The following is an 18,739-nucleotide window of genomic DNA, read 5'->3' as shown; positions in this document are numbered from 1 at the left end:
TTTGAAACAGAACAGAACTAGGACTTCCTTCCTTACCATACAAGATTTTTTGCAGCAAAATTTAGATCTTAGCAGTGCAGTATGCTTTGATTCAGAAAATACAGTGAGAAATTTCCTTGTACGTGTAATTTATGCTTTGATTTTTTGAAAATGGAGACCACTTGGCAAAGTAGAAAATTCGAAATGACTCATTAAAGGACACAACGCATGTTTCTAAACTTTTTCATTTTTTCAGCAAAATTAACTCATTTTATACTTAAAACTACTTTAAATGTGTTTTAAATGAAATATTTTGCGTAGTTTTTGAGTTCGAAAGCGATGAAATTCAAATCTTGCGATATGCATATTTTCTTTCGCTAGTTTACGCGCCATTTTGTGTGACGTCATATGCGCCCTCGGGTTTGAAAACATCTATTAGCCATTTCATAAACAGATTAGATTTAATTGACAAAAAACCAATTGTCACGTTCAAGGCTTGTAAATAATAATGCATTAAGATGTTTTGTGCCGTGCTCGGGTGTACTAGTTGTCGGTAGAAAGGATTTAGACTGAGTATTTTTCAATTTTTCGAAGGAAGGTACGAGAAAAAAGATGTGGATAATTTTTTTGTTGGAGCAAGAACTTTACCTTAAAAAACACATCCAGTCACCTTTTCAAACATCGCTTGGACAGAGACCCTGATAAACTGCGAGAAAATGGATATATCGAAGCTATAAGCACTGGTAGGCCTATAGCATATATTCTGTTTTGCTCTTCAAATTCAATACACACTCGGATCAACTGACCTTCACCTTGTAACAACATATATCGACGATACAATGTAACTTCTACCAACTGGTAGATTTACAACAACAAAAAATAAAGATACAAAATAATTGAACTTTAAATTATACAAATAATAGAATATTGTATTTCCTAACTTTAAATTGAATTATAAAATTATTTCTTTATTGAACTCGTAGCATCTTGAGTGCGTCAGTAGGCTATAACGCCGTGCTCCCACTTCGTACTTGATAAAGAAGTGCAGATCACAATTCAAAAATAATAATAAGATTGCTTTATCAAAATAAAATAATGTGATTACCACTTTAAATTTGAATATTTTTATTGATTTGTGTGTGTGTTGTCTTTTTCTTTCTTTCCGAAATGCACGCGTGACAATAGCTTGGCATAGGGCCTAGTTGTCAACAATTTAACGTATCATAATTTGTCTAATCCAAAAATAAATAATGATTGCACTGTTTATTTTAGAAAAACAGCGCCAATTACAGATGTATAAAGGAATAACATCCCCAAACAGTTTGTAGACAACGACCCATATAAACATTATTTACTCACAATTTTGCTGATTTCATACACGCTTTACTCGCTATATTTGGGTATTGACATCGTTATATGTGTGCACTGGTGGCGAACACATATAAAACTCGGACAATTTATCAACATCGATTTAAATGTTGCCCATGGTAAATTAATTAGGCCCCTAAAAGTTGAGTTTTTAATAATATCTCACAGTACTTTCACAATCCGAAGGGCGCATATGACGTCACTGTACCACGTGACTACCTACCTAATTAACTTGACTTTTTGAAATCGGGGCTTAGATTTAAGTCTGTATTGTGGTTAATTATCGCAAAATTTCGGCGAACAAACTATTAGAATTAATTACTATAAGCATAAAGAAGACAAAATGCATGTAATATTATATACTTTGAAAACATGAGATATGTCCTTTAAGGCCCCACATTGAAATTGAATATAGGAATACATTGTCCATCCATCTGTTTGTTAACACTTTTGTTGTGACACAATATCCTGAATAATTATTAACATAAAGCTATTCTACTTTATACAAACTTTTAAAATAGTTGACCATTAAAGTAAGACACCTATAGATTTTGGAGGCATGAAGTCAAGGTTTCAACAGACATTCAATCTAAATTTGATATACATTCATTGTGACTCGATAAGTTTCAAAGATTAGATATAGACCTTTCATATTGTATAGACAGAAGATAGTTAATAATTAAAAGCTTTAGTGGTCTCAAGGTCCCAACAGATTTAATAAAGTTTCATTGTGACACTTTATTTTAAAAAAAAAAGTTTTATATGTACAGCTTTGATATTTTACAGAAAGGCCATATATAAGACTTATAGAATATTGGCATTTGTCTGTCCATCTACCTGTCTGTTTGCCTGTCTTCACTTTTGTTGTGACATAAATTAAGTTCTCTGCAGGCCCCTTCCTGACCAAGTCAATTTTCTAGGTTTCTACTTTCAGTCATAACAGAGAGCAGTATGGAATAAGAAATGAATCACACTTTTAAAAACTTTACGATACAAAGTGGGGCAGTCACTTGAAGAAATCTTGTGAAGCCCGAAGGATTATATATATGACAGATATAAACTGACTATTTCAATTATTAACCTGCTGTACATCCCACCCTCACAATGTCAAGGTTTGTATGGAGGTACGTTATCACAAAACCTTGACGTTGTGGGTATGCGGTACACCCATGATGATTGACTTGGTTGAGCCTAAAAAGAATGAGTTCTCTGTTGTTTCTATGAAAAATCTTGCAGAATTTTTTTATGGGGGGGGGGGGGATTTTGAGAGGATTTCTGTCTTCATGGTTCTGTAACAACAGATGTTGGACTGTGGTTGATGTTTGTGATGAAGGGAGTAGAGAGCTTAATCAAAGTTTGAATGACAGTTTTAGGAATTTTAGAATACAGAGACTTGTGTATTGGAGCTAACTATCATACAGTATGTTTCAGTGGATATTTGTTTGTCAAAAATAATTTAAGCCGGGCTTTTCTGTGATATTTACAGATTCCTAGCGTACCTTGGTCATAGGTCCATGTAGATGTCCCTGCTTTGAACTGGCTTCAATAACTTTGACATTGCAAAAACTGAAATCGAAAATGAAAGATATTTGAATATAGAATGTTCATATAACAAAGGAATACAGCAAATGCATATGTGCGAATGTATATTTAACACCATGTTTGTTGTCTTTCCATTTTGAAGGAACCGAAACACTCCAAGAGATGAATTCATATTCTACTCTAAAAGACTCATGAGACTTCTGTTTGAGTATGCACTATCCATGTTGCCACACAAGGTAGACAAATGCTCATCTCAATCAATATTATTTGACTCTAAAACTGTTTCAGAATGTGACGGAGACTGTGCACTGAAAGCTGACTGAATGGGGATTGCAGCTTAACCCTTCGAGCTCTGTAGCCATGGAACTTTAATCACATTTTAATCTTTGTGGCCCAAGTTCAATTTCCATTGATTTTGAAACCAAGAGGCTTTGACTCTTTGGGAAAAATATTGGTATACTATTTAGAAATTGTAAAATTGTTATACAGAAAATGCATAAGTGTGTAGGATTAGGCAGATAAACTTAGAACATTTTTCATTTTGTTTGCAGGCAGTAGTTGTGGAAACCCCTCAAGGAGTACAGTACCAAGGGAAGCGACTGGACGCCAGCAAGGTACAATCCCTCTACCTCGTTAGATTTCAATCTGTAAACTTTCGAACTCTCAAATTTTGTGCTGTCTACATAAACAAAAAAACCAATACATGTTATTTTTGTCTGATGGATTGTGTTAATTAAGATGATTTCTTCCACCATCAGGGCGATGGCGGGATGGTAAGCATGACTGCTGAGTGTGCAGCTTTTTCCTGTATGATCACATATCAAAATTTTTTTTTCCAAAAGCCATCTGCTACTGAATTCATTTTGTTTTAACTGTATCCATCAACTCCATCTGACTTGTTATATTTTTCACATGTTTATTAATCCAACAGGGTTTTTGCTTTAAAAAGCATTGACTTAATATGATATTATGATAACTAATGTTTATATTAATTTCTAAGCTTACATTTTTTATATTAACAAAGATATGGATGCAAGAACCCTGGTGTCTTCCTTTTTGAGATGAATCTTCATCACTTTTCTTTTTTTTTAAGGGAATTTGTAGTTTTAGAACATGTTTTAAATCCAGATTGGCTTTCATCTGTAGGATTTAAAAATACTGTCATTTGGCATTGCCATGAACGATGTTTTAAGAGTGGGGTAAAGAAGATTGCAATACAATGTATGTCCTAGTACAGTAACAAAAGAGTAGGTGGAGTGTTAATACTCCATTACAGTGGAAGTACTCGGCAATGTTGAAATTCACGCAAATGGCAATACCAAAATCTGTGCAGGGCCCATTTCCTTGTACATTTAGTTGCTCATGCAGTTTTAGATCTTGTCAAATCATTTTCTACTGTTCTAAATTCTAGTTTCAAATATACATTAGTTTCTGCTTTATCAAGAACACTAGTGATAGAATTTGATATCATTTACTTTTACGTGGATTGTTTGAATATTAAGTGTGAAAGTACTAGCTCTGCTGCAGTGAATTTTAACCTTTACAATAAGTGTGACTTCTCCTGCACCCACCAACTTTCTGTTTGTGATCATTCTTTTTACATTATATATAGGATCAGAGGATCAAATTAAGAGATGTGGACTTGTCAAATAAAGCTAATGTTTCATTTATATATTGACTGCAATGTATTCAGTCTTCAGTGCTAACTTTTATATTCAGAGTCATTCTTTATGAAACATTAAAACACTTTATCTGTTCATAAATGATGTAATTTGAACATGGAAAATTAAAATGAATTTTACATGTATCATTATTTATCTTAAGTCTCTTTACTGTAATATTCTTTATTGAAGGTATTGTTTCAGCCTGGTGTTTTAAATTGAAATGTTTCAAAAGCAAAGTTGATAAAAACATTCAAATTGTACCCAAATTGGCCTCGGTACATACAGCCATACAATATAACGGTAATTATGTGATGATGAACATGTATATATGTTGTTCTCAGATCTGTGGTGTGTCTATACTGAGAGCAGGAGAGACAATGGAGCAGGCTTTGTGTGAAGTGTGCAAGGACATCAGATTGGGAAAAATCTTAATTCAGACCAACCTGGACACAGGAGAACCAGAGGTAGGTATCCCATCCAATGTACAGTAGTACAGTGGTGTTAATTTTCATCAGTGCTCTGAACTGTGTTGTGTGCTGTGGAGTTCAATGTTATGTGCAAGCAATTAATGCTCATGTTAATTTGCAGTGAGTATCACCAATTTTATAAAGATCTCAGTCCTTAGAAATATAGCACTGCAGTTTTACTTTCACACACACTGACACAAAAGGGATATTTCACCAAATTAAATTGTATCTTGTGAGATAAGGAATCTAAAGTATCGGCAAACTGCACAATGGTGCTCTAGATGTGCTAGATTACTGAACTTCTTTGCCATATGGAAAAAAAAAAGCCATGAACATGAGCTCTTTTCATTGAAACTTTTCTAAGGGCTATTCCAGCAAAATAAATATGGGGGGGGGGAGGCACTTTATTTTTAAGACAGCCACCCATACAATTAAATTTTCCTCTGCTACGACCACCCATACAATTAGATTCTCCCCTGCCACCACCACCCATACAAATAAGATAAAAAAAATTCAATACTGAAATCGCCTGTATATTAAGATTTTCCTTTAAAGGTAGAGTTTAGTTTCAACAAGTTCAAATTGGTTTTAATCCTATGTATTTACATTCACTGAATCTTTTCTCTTATATTTCTTTTGAAATTGGCAAACAATGAACACGTTTGTTGCAAACTAGCTCGATTCGGTTTTCTAGTACCACCTGTCTGCATAATCATTCACCAAGTCAAAGGTCAAATGGGGTATTGACTGTTTCATTTAACGAAACAAATGGATCAACCATATGATATTTTAGAACTTAATTCTAGTTTATATTTTTAAAAATGCATAAAAATATAAACAATAAAATGTCTTTGTTGTTTCATCGGGAGATGAAGGTAGCAATCATTGTGGAAAAAAATTACATAATTTGGTTTCCAATGCAATTTTGGTAGGGAGAAAAAAAAGGATGATCTCAGCATATAAAATGAAAGAAAGAATGCAATTAATTTTGTATACTTTGGAAACATTTGAGTTGTAGAAACCTAGCTCTGTTTGCTTATTATAAACAAACAGTTTCACTTGACTAATGAAGTGGGATATATTGTCATATCATTTCTGGACTACAGGTGCTTGTCCTTTTTACTCATGTCATGATCTGGGTGCTTGTTAATTGTTGAAATAACAAGAAGTTTTTTTTTAATGATATAAAACTAAATAAGATATGAAATTATACCACTTAAAATTTAAATTCACATATATTGTTACTCTCTTTATTGCTTTTAAAAGACGTGTCTTATTATACCCCCCGAACGAAGTTCAAGAGGGTATATAGGAATCACTTTGTCCGTCTGTCTGTCTGCAAATTCGTGTCCGGGCCATAACTTATTTGTTCTTTGACATAGGCATACCATATTTGGCACACAGGTAGATCACCATGAGACGATGTGTCGAGTACCTTCATGACCTCTATATTATCTTGACCTCAAGGTCAAAATTAAAGTTTTTTTTACAACGGATTCGTGTCCGGGCCATAACTTCTTTGTTCAATGACATAGGCATACCATATTTGACACATGAGTGTGTCACCATGAGACGATGTGTCATGTACCTTCATGACCTCTATATGACCTTGAACTTTGACCTCAAGGTCAAAATTGATTATAGGGTTTTGACATAGTCATACCATAAGAAATGGGTGTATCACCATGAGTCTATGTGTCATGTACATTCATGACCTCTTTATGACCTTGACCTTTGATCTCAAGGTCAAAATTATAGGTTTATGCCATGGATTTGTGTTCGGACTATATCTTCCATTTTCTTCTACAAAGGCATACCATATTTTGACACCCAGGAAAGAGGTAATTTATACCTATTAACAACACCCTTTGGGAGATTGGGGTAAGTGGGGGGTATTCTTAGTGAGCATTGCTCACAGTACCTCTTGTTACATCAGTTATAATATGTATACATAAAATGGCATTGTATAGCACAGGCACTTGTTTCTGTACTGTATACTAATAATAATACAAGGTACCTAGCTTCAAATGGCACCCCCTGAGAATGTCGGCCTGTTGAGCTTCCAGGGAATATGCTATGTAAATGTACTTACTACCATTCTCTTGTACAATCATTCAACTATGTGTTGAAAAATAAAGTCTCATTGTTTTATTATCACAATAAATTGATTCGATTTTTATTACCAAAAAATCTTGAAAAAAAAGTTTTGTTAACAAAATGAAAATTTTGAATTGAAGACGTTGTACGCTATTTTTAGCTAATGAAAAAAACCCAAAGCTGTTCGTACGTTTCGGTATTTTACATGTCGTCAGAAGATAGAAGCTACATATAAATGTAAGACTTCCCGAGTGGAGATTTAAAAATATTTTCGTGTCGGAATCATTTCTGATGAAGATAATAATGAAATTATGACTAACTGTAAATACAACTTCGTTAACTAGTATGAAAAATATTTCTGCCATTTGCATGTTTCATTCAGATCTATGGAAAGTCAGTGAAAATACAGATCAAAGATTATTTTGAAGTATACAAAATGGAGCAAGGAAAGTTTTTAGTGATGTGTTATTGACTTTGTGGTATGTATTGATGTGACAAGTACCTGTTGTTACATTGAAGTCTTATGAAACCCACCATAAGTACCAAGAACGCTGCACGCACGTTTTTCGGAGGGGACTGTCCCACTCTTTAAATTGACAATGAACGTTACCTGTTATTTTCATATGTACAAATGAAAATATATAATGTGAGACTGGCCCCTCCACTATTTTGGATAGTAATACGTAGTAGTGAATGAGTAGATATTAATACATGTAAGGTTGAAAGTTATAATTGAAGCCCTGTAGCAAAGGATGACCCCCCCCCCCCCCTCCCCCAGCCTGAGGGAAAAAATTGAGACAGCAATGACGAACACTATAAATCCCCCCCCCCTTCTGATTTTTGGGCAGCGATTATTTCTCCGAAATGTGTGGATAGTCTCTCCCATCCTAATTTCGATTTATGTAATCGTGAACACGCATTTTGTAAGCCTTATACTTGCCTTATACTGTTATAAATAATACTGAAGTATTTTATTATACCAGTCTAGTAGAAGGCCAATCTCTAAAGCTAATAAACAGCATGAAATGACTACATAAATCGAAATTGGTATGAGACAGACAAGGAATCGACACATTTTGGAAAAATTGTCACCCCCCAAAAAAAATCAGAAGGGGGGGGGGTACTTATAGCTATATATCAGGTGTCTGTGAAAAAAAATGGGGGGGGGATGGAACCCCCTTTATTTTTTGTAGCATTTCTCCCCTAACGTTAGTAACTAAATAATATAAAATAAGATAAATTGTGATCAATGGTCACCATTAAAACCATCCTTTTGTCTGTTATTTTTAATTCATCTTAGACTATTCATCTTTCTATAAATAACTCTAAAGAATTCCAAAGGTAATTTTAGAAGAGCATGCTAGCCAGTCAAAATCGCGCACTTATTCAGTATCAGTACAAAGCACTTCGTGGTATAAAGCCAAAAATCGAGCTGTAGACCCATGTTTTGTTGCAGTTTTCGGAGATAATAGGCAATAAATGCAGTCATGACATACATGGTTTTTTTAGTTGAATGATTGTACAAGAGAACGGTAGTAAGTACATTTACATAGCATATTCCCTGGAAGCTCAAAAGGCCGACATTCTCAGGGGGTGCCATTCGGTGTCATTTGAAGCTAGGTACCTTGTGTTATTATTAGTATACAGAGGTTGCAAGTTATTTACAGAAACAAGTGCCTGTGTTGTATAGCGGTGTACAAATTCAAGCAAGCAACGGAGAAGAACTTTTCAACGAGTTAGGTTTTCTTGCAACTTAAGTGCAAGACATAGATATTTCCCTAAATTACAAAGTGTATGCATATAGATTGTGACTTTTTCCCTTTGACACCCCCCCCCCCCCCCCCCACCCCCCCAATCTCTCGTACAGGAAACTCGCGAATATGCCATTTAAAATTTCAGTCCCAAGCACAATATTTACCTGATTTATATCGCAATCAGGCAAATTTTCCACTCTGTTAAACGTATTGGTATACCAGGTGGGAGATTTCATATCCGATTTACACCGCACATATCAAAGTCTGTCGGAAATTCACACCTTCGGAAACAACGATCTTGATTCCCTGATCCTTGATTTTGTTAAATAAACAACAACTCGGGTGTTGGTAATTAACCTCACACGACGCTGCTTGTTAATTACACGTTAACCAATTGATAGCTTGGGTATAGTGATTGATTCAGAGTGCCGATTAAACAAGATCACCACCGAACTATTACCTATGCATTTTAAAACGAAAGTGGTAGGGGTGATAATACTCAGAATAGTCATGCTCGACTGAAATCGAAAGTAGGAATCGCGTTGTAATCGAAAAATGTACAGTCGTTTCATAAAGGTGAAATTACACGAAAAGATTGTAAAACTCATGATCGTTGGTTGCGTTAGACAGGTGGTCGTTTAGGACAGGTACAATAGGTTGGGTAACGCCTTGGAGGGGAACGTTTTGGCATAATCATGTTATTCGCTCCGCGGATCGAATTAGTTTGACGTTGTAGACGTTAACGTCAATTTGCAATATTAAGGATATTAGTGTGTTTCTAATCTGATAAGATGAGATATACACCACAATGAAGACATTTGTGTTTGTAACAGGTCAACCTCACCGTCTACAATGGATTATAAAGAATAACATGAGTATATATATACAGAGGCAACATTCTAAAAGACGTTGAAAGGGGAAGTTTTCCCCCGGAAAAGGGTTTCTTTGGGGGATAAAAAAAAAAGAGAGTAAAATGGGGCTTGGTTTTTTGGGTGGAAGGAGGATTAAGTAAAACGACGATGAAAGCGGAGCGAATAACATGAGTATATACCGACGCAAAAGCATTCCCTTGCATTGAAATATACTGCATTTAAAAAACCGGGAAAAAAAATTAATTATTGAAAGATATGCATTTTGCGTCGGTATATACTCATGTTATTCGCTCCGCATTCATCGTCAGTAACGGAAATGAATGATGATAGTAACGTAAAACTTTCGTTACTGTCATCCTCGCTGTTTTTTCAACGACGAATTTTCTGTTCATATGAGCCGTATAAAAGATAAAATAACACCTGATCGTCATTGTTGCTAGTGTATGATATTTCTTGCCTACATATCATTCGCAAATAAACAATACAAAAAGGTATAATAAGTAAACGTGGTATTTCCGGAATTTCCTTCCGCCATCTTGGGATGATAGTAACGATCGTTAAGTCAGCAGTTTAATACCAGTTAAGTATATAAAACAGCGAAACAGGTAGACATAAAGTCGTGTATATGATGGACTGCAAGGAACTTAAATCATGCTATTCATTCCGTTTTTAAGAATCTCTCTCTCTCTCTCTCTCTCTCATCATTATATATATGTAACATGTACGGAATAAATACAATTTGAATAAAGGAATCCCAACTTACGTATATGTTTTCTAAATACTTAACGATAGCATTGAGGACGTTATAAATGTGCCAGCGGGCACGAAGAGGATAGATAGATCGGTAAGGTGAGGTGAGGACCGATAGCATTTATTCCGTAAAGGTTACTGAATGATTTTTGTTTTAAAAAACGGAATAAATAGCATGATTAGTTAACATGTGTAAAAAATAAATAAATTATTAACTAGTTAGTACGTGCGCCGACTATAATTATATATTTTTATACATATAACCATGATAATGATAGCATTTATTCCGTAAATGCAACTTTTAGACTTTAAAACGGAATAAATAGCATGATACTTTTTTTAATGTACACATGATACACCTTTTTTAAAACCTCGATAAAGGCGGATTTTGGTGGTGGATTTTAATTATATAATTTATTATTCGGACACAAATCATGCAAAACTTCTATTTATTATTCGGGAACAAATAATACAAAACTTCAATATCTGACAACCGAGCCCCTGTGGGTATATACTCATGTTATTCGCTCCGCTTTCATCACAGTTTTACCCCCCCCCCCCCATTTTTTGTCTATTTTATTCCCCCAAAACCCTTTCCCCGGGAGAAAACTTCCCCTTTCAACGTCTTTTAGAATTAGAATGTTACCTCTACATATATATATACTCCGCTCTGCTATTTGTTTATAATCCATTGTAGACGGTGAGGTTGACCTGTTACAAACACAAATGTCTTCATTGTGGTGTATATCTAATCTTATCAGATTAGAAACACACTAATATCCTTAATAGTGCAAATTGACGTTAACGTCTACAACGTCAAAAAACATTCGATCCGCGGAGCGAATAACATGATTATGCCAAAGTTTTACGGTAACATTGAGTTATCTGCCCATTTATCAAACTTTTTTTCGTACTTGATGTAGCTGTAGGAGGGCTCCGCTTTTCTTCTTCTTTTGTAATAAAAGAAACGTAACGGGATACGTTTTCATTTTTATCATAATTCACAGGCACCCATGTTTTTTTTTTTTAACCTGGAAGACAACCACCCATACAAACATATTTTCCCAAATCACCCCCACCCATCCAAAAAAATATCGGCTGCCGTCCCTCCCCCCATACGTTTTTTGCTGGAATAGCCCTATGACTTGCACAGGTTGACCAATTTTGTGTCAGATTAGAGAGGTCGGATTACATTGTAAAGAACATAGTAAATTGGTCATTTGATATTAAGGTTATAGTCGAAAAATTTAGTAATTGATTACACAGGTCAACACAGAAAATCAACTGTATCTATGTAATGATTTTTCATTGCAGTTACACTATCTCCGTTTGCCAAAAGACATTAAAGAATCTCATGTAATGCTAATGGATGCTACCGTGGCAACAGGAGCAGCGGCCATGATGGCCATACGGGTGTTGTTGGACCATGATGTTCCTGAAGAAAACATCACCCTTCTCTCCTTACTGATGGCAGAAACAGGTTTGCAATGTCATTTTGATCAAACTACAATCCCTGTACATGTACCCATATTGGCATTTGTAGAATTAATTATGTTGAAGATTGGTCTCTATGTTTTAAAATGTTTTAAGTTGTAATAGGAAAGGAGTTTCTTCAAAGGAATGTGTTCTGTAATTTACCTCCATCGTTTATAGGTGTTCACTCAGTGGCATATGCATTCCCAAAGGTAAAAATTTTCACAACTGCCGTAGACAAGGAAGTGAACGAGCAATTTCATATCTTGCCAGGAATAGGTTAGTATTTGAAACTTTTCCAGATTTTTAATAGCGTTTGTCCCGCAGAGAACAAAACGAAATTTTTTAAACAGTTATAAAAGTACAAAATATGAATGAATCACTACTATGTTCAGTTTATGTTTTATTGAATAACTAACTTGTTGTTTTGTCCTATTTTTAGGCAACTTTGGAGATCGCTACTTTGGTACAGATTTCTCACAATCCTAATGCTCAAACTTGCTAAATGTTATGTTTACAAGCAGGACTTGGTTGAATTTGAACTTTATTTTGGTTTGATTCCAAACTTTGTATATCATGATATGGAGTGTTAATTTCCAGCAGTTTTATCACCGACATTAAATACCAGTATTTTTTACTCCATCCTACAAAATCGCAAATTATTGGATGAATGTAATATGTCTTGCTGAACAAATGACATAGTGCCTTGAGTTGATTCATTTATTGTGTAAGATAAAATGATAGAAAATTCCAGATGTGGAAGAAAAGTGTGTGAAAGTGTGTCTACATACATTGCTTGATTTGGTTGGGAAAACAATGTGTTGTTGTGTAAAGAACATATAAAAATATTTACAGAGATCAAAGGGCATTTTGAACTTTATTTAAACATACATGTAATCTAGGGAGGCTGAACAGGAAATTCATTTTTCTTTCTCTTTTTTTGTGATGTTTTTATGAAATACATGTATACTTTTCGAGTATTGATCAATTGACTTTGTGTTCCAGATTGAGAATTCAATAGGTTCTATCCTATCTACCTCAACTTCATTTTAGACTTTGGTTGTGTTTAATCTCCATTATCAACCATATGTGAATTCACAGATGAAATTGGTGCATTTTATTTAGTTATATTTATGAGTTTTAAATTTGAATACTGTCGACATTTCACAGACATTTGCTATTTCCATTGTGTTTTTATCCATAGTGTTTTCTTATATCCTAAATCAGCAATAATTTAAGTGTAATATTCAAACCAGTGGTGATTACTCAAACTGATCTATTCAGATTTCAATGTGAACTAGGATGGGTAGTGTATACTTAGGGAGCTGTCTGCAATGCTTGCCCAATTTGGAGCAGTCTGCCTATTCTGCTTCAGTGCTGTCCCCAGATCTTAGTAAAAGAATTCAATGGAAAACTTCATGACCTTTTGAAATCTTAATGCATGTTTTCTGAAATCTTAATGCATGTTTTCTGAAATCTTAATGCATGTTTAAATGATTATGGTATTACTTGTTGATTAATGTTTGATGTCTGTTGTTCATTGTAATTTTATTCTTCACTTTTGCCACAGTTCAATGAAACTCTTTATCAACTGCCAAAGACAATATACTATTGTGTGTCATGTACCTGATAATTTAATCAGTTCTGCTTTATTTTCTTTTATGAAAATGAAAGTCATGTACATGAATACATGTACAGTCCATGTACAAAGTACATTTTGTCTCACATACACCTGAGGGTGCCTTAACTACTTTGTGTTTGCATTATTCATGTGAACTTGTTTATTTGTATGTGTAAGCTCTATTTTTAGAGAGGTAAGAATCTTGTATTTTGTTTATGTCGATATCTTGCAGGTGAATTCAAATTTTTTTTCTTCTCAGAATAGTTGATTAGATGCTAACTTTGTTCTGGGACCATGAACGTTGTACAAATATTTTGCCTTTTGTGCTATATTGTCTCTACATGCTAACAAAATAAAAAGTGGACAACAAATCAATTGATCGTGGGATTTTTTTAGCTTGGCTTGACAAAGTTTTGGAAAGTTTACACTCTACCATTGTGAGATTTCAATGTGAACTAGGTTGGGTAGTGTATACTTATGAGAGCTGTCTGCAATGCTTGCCTAATTTCGAGCAGTACACATATTCTGCTTAATGTTTTGACATTCAGTCCAATTCCCAAACTGTTATAGGTCATACCTAGACCTAACTTGCAGGGAAGTTACATATAGGGATATAATCATTTATCCTAGCTTCAGATGTTAAATTTAATCTATAGGAGTCAGAAGCTGACCAGGTAAATATGTTAATTATACCCCCCAAACGAAGTTCTGGGGGGTATATACGAATCACTCTGTCCGTCTGTCTGTCTGTGCAGATTCGTGTCAGGGCCATAACTTCTTTGTTCTTTGACTTAGGCATACCATATTTGGCACACAGGTAGATCACCATGAGACGATGTGTCGAGTACCTTCATGGCCTCTATATGACCTTGACCTCAAGGTCAAAATTAAAGGTTTTTTACAACGGATTTGTGTCCGGGCCATGACTTTGTTCAATGACATAGACATACCATATTTGACACATGAGTGTATCACCATGAGACGATGTGTCATGTACCTTCATGACCTCCATATGACCTTGACCTCAAGGTCAAAATTAAAGGTATTTACAATGGATTCATGTCAGGGCCATGACTTCTTTGTTCTTTGACATAGGCGTATCATATTTGACACATGAGTATATCACCATGAGACGATGCGTCTCAAGGTCAAAATTATAGGTTTATGCCATGGATTTGTATTCGGACTACATCTTCCATTTTCTTCTACAAAGGCATACCATATTTTGACACTCGGGGAAAGAGGTAATTTATACCTATTAACAACACCCTTTGGGAGATAGGGGTAAGTGGGGGGTATTCTTAGTGAGCATTGCTCACAGTACATCTTGTTTTCATCTCCATCACATTCCTAAGTGGCTTTTGGGAGTTGGTTAAAAGTTTGTGGACTCGAAAGTAACTCTAAGCAAAACCTAGACCAAAGGCTAGGAGTGATGTGAAGGAGGTGAACACTTGTTCTTCATTGGGATGCTGTGTTCACTTCATAACCGGGAGGTCGTGAGTTAAGAGTCCCACTCGTTAAAATAGGTAGCAATTGCTTCCTTGCCAAAAAATAAGAATCACAGGTCTTTCTGGTATGACTTTGTGGTTTCTTGATGATTGACTACTGTGGTGATCTTCTTCTTGTCGTTCGCCTCATAATGGCTGTAAATGCGTGGTGTTGTGGTCTGTTAAAGTGCGCCAGTTATGGCCCAATCGCCTCCAACTTCAGCACTTAGGGTTTCTGTTAGGGTTACCTCTCCCTTAGCCTTTTTCATAAATGGGTATCCACAAGGCAGCGGAGCTATTTGACCCATAGCTGGGGCAAGGCTGATGAGTGCTAGGGCATATCCACACGCCGGTGGGCCTACACACTGCATCTCTGGGGCCCTTGCTGCTCCGAGATCCCCTTTCAATTTAGCCTGAGATACTAGATTCCAGTTGACATGCATTGACAGGAGTCTTGGTAGTGTAGAGGCTTTGTACTGGCAAGGCAAGATTTACGCACTCCACTCACCATTTCACCTACAAGTAGGCTAGCCAGCGGCAGCAGTAGATCAACAATTTTGATCCCCGCCACATTAGACGCATTTCACTACCCTGTGGTGAGACACCACCAACATACACTGTGGTGATCACATCACAGAGGTATCAAAACTAGGAGGTATTATCACGGGATCATAGTTTTACAACACAGTGGTATCATACTAGGAGGTACTATCACGGATCATGGTTTTACACCACAGTGGTGTCACACTAGGAGGTACTATCACGGATCATAGTTTTACAACACAGTGGTATCATACTAGGAGGTACTATCACGGATCATGGTTTTACACCACAATGATGTCACACTAGGAGGTACTATCACGGATCATGGTTTTACACCACAGTGGTGTGACCACACTAGGAGGTACTATCACGGGATCATGGTTTTACACCACAGTGGTGTCACACTAGAAAGTATTATCACGGGATCATGGTTTTACACCACAGTGGTGTCACACAAGTAGGTATTATCATGGGATCATGGTTTTATACGAAGGTGGTGTCATATGAGGAATTATCAAGGATCGTGGTTTTACACCAAGGTGGTGTCACATTAGGAGGTATTATCACGGGATCATGGTTTTATACCACAGTGGTGTCACACTAGGAGGTACTATCGCGGATCATGGTTTTACACCACAGTGGTATCACACTAGGAGGTTATCATGGATCGTGGTTTTACACCACAGTGGTATCACACTAGGAGGTGTTATCACGGGATCATGATTTTACACCAAGGTGGTATCACACTAGTAGATGTTATCACGGATCATGGTTTTACACCAAGGTGGTGTCACACTAGGGTGGTAGTACAGTGAATCACTGGACGGTGGTATCACAGATGTACATGCTAATGCAAGGTGAAGATAACGAACAGTGATCAATCTCATAACTCCTACAAGCAATACAAAATAGATAGTTGGGCAAACACGGACCCCTGGACACACCAGGGGTGGGATCAGGTGCCTAGGAGGAGTAAACATCCCCTGTTGACCGGTCACACCCGCCGTGAGCCCCATATCCTGATCAGGTAAACGAAGTTATCCACAGTCAAAATCAGTGTGCCAAGAACGGCTTAACAATCGGTATGAAACACGTCAGACAGCATTTGACCCCATGCGAGGTTGTATTGACGAACTAGATCGTTATAACGACCATAGAATTTGCGAAATGCTGACTTCAATCGAGACTGTTGAAATCCCTGTACCATCAACTTGTTTGTCAGTAGCTTACCTCGATTTAAAAACTGACTATACCCAGAACAAGCTCTTGCATATCGAATCAGTTGAGATATATAAACACCATATGCAGGTGATAATGGAATATAACATAAATAAAAATGGAAACTGCAGTGTTCAAATACAGCAATATAATTATACTGTTTATAATACGTTTATCGATAATGGCTCTCTTTTCGATCTGGAACCACAATGTGGATTTTAAGGTTCATATTTAAGACAGTGCGAGGTGTCTTCACTGGGATTCATGGCTCGTTGTTATATACTTGTGCACCACAGTATTACCCGTTAAAAATAATTATCAATCCTTTTCGCCATCCCACCTGCATTAATGATGAAAAAGCTGTAAATTTAATTATTAGGTGGGAAATCAATATTATTATGTACATTAACACCCCCTTACACTTTTCTGTTTAAATGCCGTGGAATTTATGAAAAGGGCCAGTGCAGGGTTTTCTCGTTCCTCCTTTTCGAATCTGTATGATGTACTAAATTTAGTAAATATGACCAGCACTGACCACCATTGGTGATACAGATCACCATATCTTTAAAAATCACTTTGAAGATCATAAAAAATATTAACGAAGATATTTAAGGGGGGGGGATCATCCCTGAGACTAGATCGCCTAAGCAATCAACATTAATGAAATACCTTACCACTAACCCATCTCGGTTAAAGGTTGCATGAAGTGATTTTTATTTAGATTCACGAAGAAGTACGAAAGAACCCGCACAAAAGAGGTGAATCTCACCCCTTCCTCCGTAAAGGGTATTCAATTAAACAAACATTCACACGAAGAAAGGTGAAGATAACGAACCGTGATCCATATCATAAACCTCAAATAGAATACATAACTGAGGACTGGGCAAACACGGACCCTGGAAACACCAGAGATGGAATCAGGTGCCTAGGAGGAATAAGCACCCCCTGATGACCGGTCATAATCGCCGTGCATGAGCCCTATATTTTAATCAGGTAAATAGAGTAATACATAGTCAAAATCAGTATGTCAATAACATCTGAGAATTGGTATGAAACACGTCAGATGGTATTCTACTTAAGGACAGAGTGTATTTGCAAATAAGATCACTATAACGATCGTAGGTTTTGCGAAAAGCTGACTTGAGACTGTTGAAAGCCCTGGTAACATCAACTTGTTTGTCAGTAGTCTGTCTCGGCTTAAAATTGATCATACGCGGAACATGCTATCGTGTATCAAATCACTTGAAAAATATAAACACCATTTGTACAGGTGATGATGAAATATTGATACATGAATATGGGAAGTTGACGATGGAGAAGTCGAAGTCACTCCGTTTGTTATAAAGTTGAGTTGTCAGTTTTACTAAGAGATATCGAATCGATGTATGAATGAATGTGAATATTATTAGTGGATAAACGTCAACGTATCTAGATGTGGAGTTGTAACAATGATACCTCCTTTTCGCACGTAGAGGCTTCTAGACAAAACTTTCCCCATAAGAATACAAAAAAAAAAGGAACACAATATGTGCCCATGGGAATTCCAACAGACTGGTGGAAGATTGGCCTGATCTCCAAAGACTACATGGCCCCTGGATGAAAGATCACATGATATGAATGATTCCGAGTTCAATCTTTATGAAAGAAAAAGCTGCCTGTAATGTCAAACGCATAGACTCTAATTCATTGTGAGGAATGGTGGCATAAATTGTTGAAAAATCGTAAGTACAGTTTGATGCTTTTGATTTTGGAAAAGTTTTGTGATTTCACGTTTTGAGAATCCACATTTGATTCACACCATCTCTTGCATACGTTGTGGTCCAATACGACTGAAGTTTACCCTTCACACCAGTGAAAGGGGAAGATAGGGGCTTTGGTATAAAATTTACTCGATCCTGCAATGT

The 18,739-nt window shown here is 36.2% G+C and overlaps 2 protein-coding genes across 5 annotated transcripts in view; one reads left to right on the top strand and one right to left on the bottom strand.

Annotated features, from left to right (window-relative positions):
• LOC125668456 (UDP-N-acetylglucosamine/UDP-glucose/GDP-mannose transporter-like) overlaps positions 1 to 9,435 on the bottom strand; it is a 49,969-nt gene extending 40,534 nt beyond the window's left edge. For 2 of the 3 annotated variants that reach the window (XM_048902648.2, XM_048902649.2), the window contains exons 1-2: positions 9,036 to 9,435; positions 2,847 to 2,913 (exon numbers count right to left, since the gene is read on the bottom strand). The gene's annotated coding sequence lies outside the window, so the exon portion shown is untranslated. The remainder of the gene's footprint in view (positions 1 to 2,846; positions 2,914 to 9,035) is intronic. The other variant, XM_048902651.2, reaches the window with a different exon arrangement.
• Positions 1 to 13,962, top strand: part of LOC125668454 (uridine-cytidine kinase-like 1) — a 22,108-nt gene extending 8,146 nt beyond the window's left edge. Inside the window, exons 9-15 of one of the 2 annotated variants that reach the window (XM_048902644.2) lie at positions 3,032 to 3,125; positions 3,441 to 3,503; positions 3,648 to 3,662; positions 4,895 to 5,017; positions 11,808 to 11,973; positions 12,147 to 12,245; positions 12,409 to 13,962. In XM_048902644.2, the coding sequence (XP_048758601.2) occupies positions 3,032 to 3,125; positions 3,441 to 3,503; positions 3,648 to 3,662; positions 4,895 to 5,017; positions 11,808 to 11,973; positions 12,147 to 12,245; positions 12,409 to 12,455 (607 nt within the window). In that variant the 3' untranslated portion in view covers positions 12,456 to 13,962. The remainder of the gene's footprint in view (positions 1 to 3,031; positions 3,126 to 3,440; positions 3,504 to 3,647; positions 3,663 to 4,894; positions 5,018 to 11,807; positions 11,974 to 12,146; positions 12,246 to 12,408) is intronic. The other variant, XM_048902645.2, reaches the window with a different exon arrangement.
• The last annotated feature ends 4,777 nt before the right edge of the window (positions 13,963 to 18,739 follow it).

This window comes from Ostrea edulis, chromosome 4, assembly GCF_947568905.1.
Source record: "Ostrea edulis chromosome 4, xbOstEdul1.1, whole genome shotgun sequence".
Taxonomy (NCBI): domain Eukaryota; kingdom Metazoa; phylum Mollusca; class Bivalvia; order Ostreida; family Ostreidae; genus Ostrea; species Ostrea edulis.
Note: the sequence above shows the minus strand (reverse complement) of the source record. Positions and strands in the feature narration are given on the sequence as shown.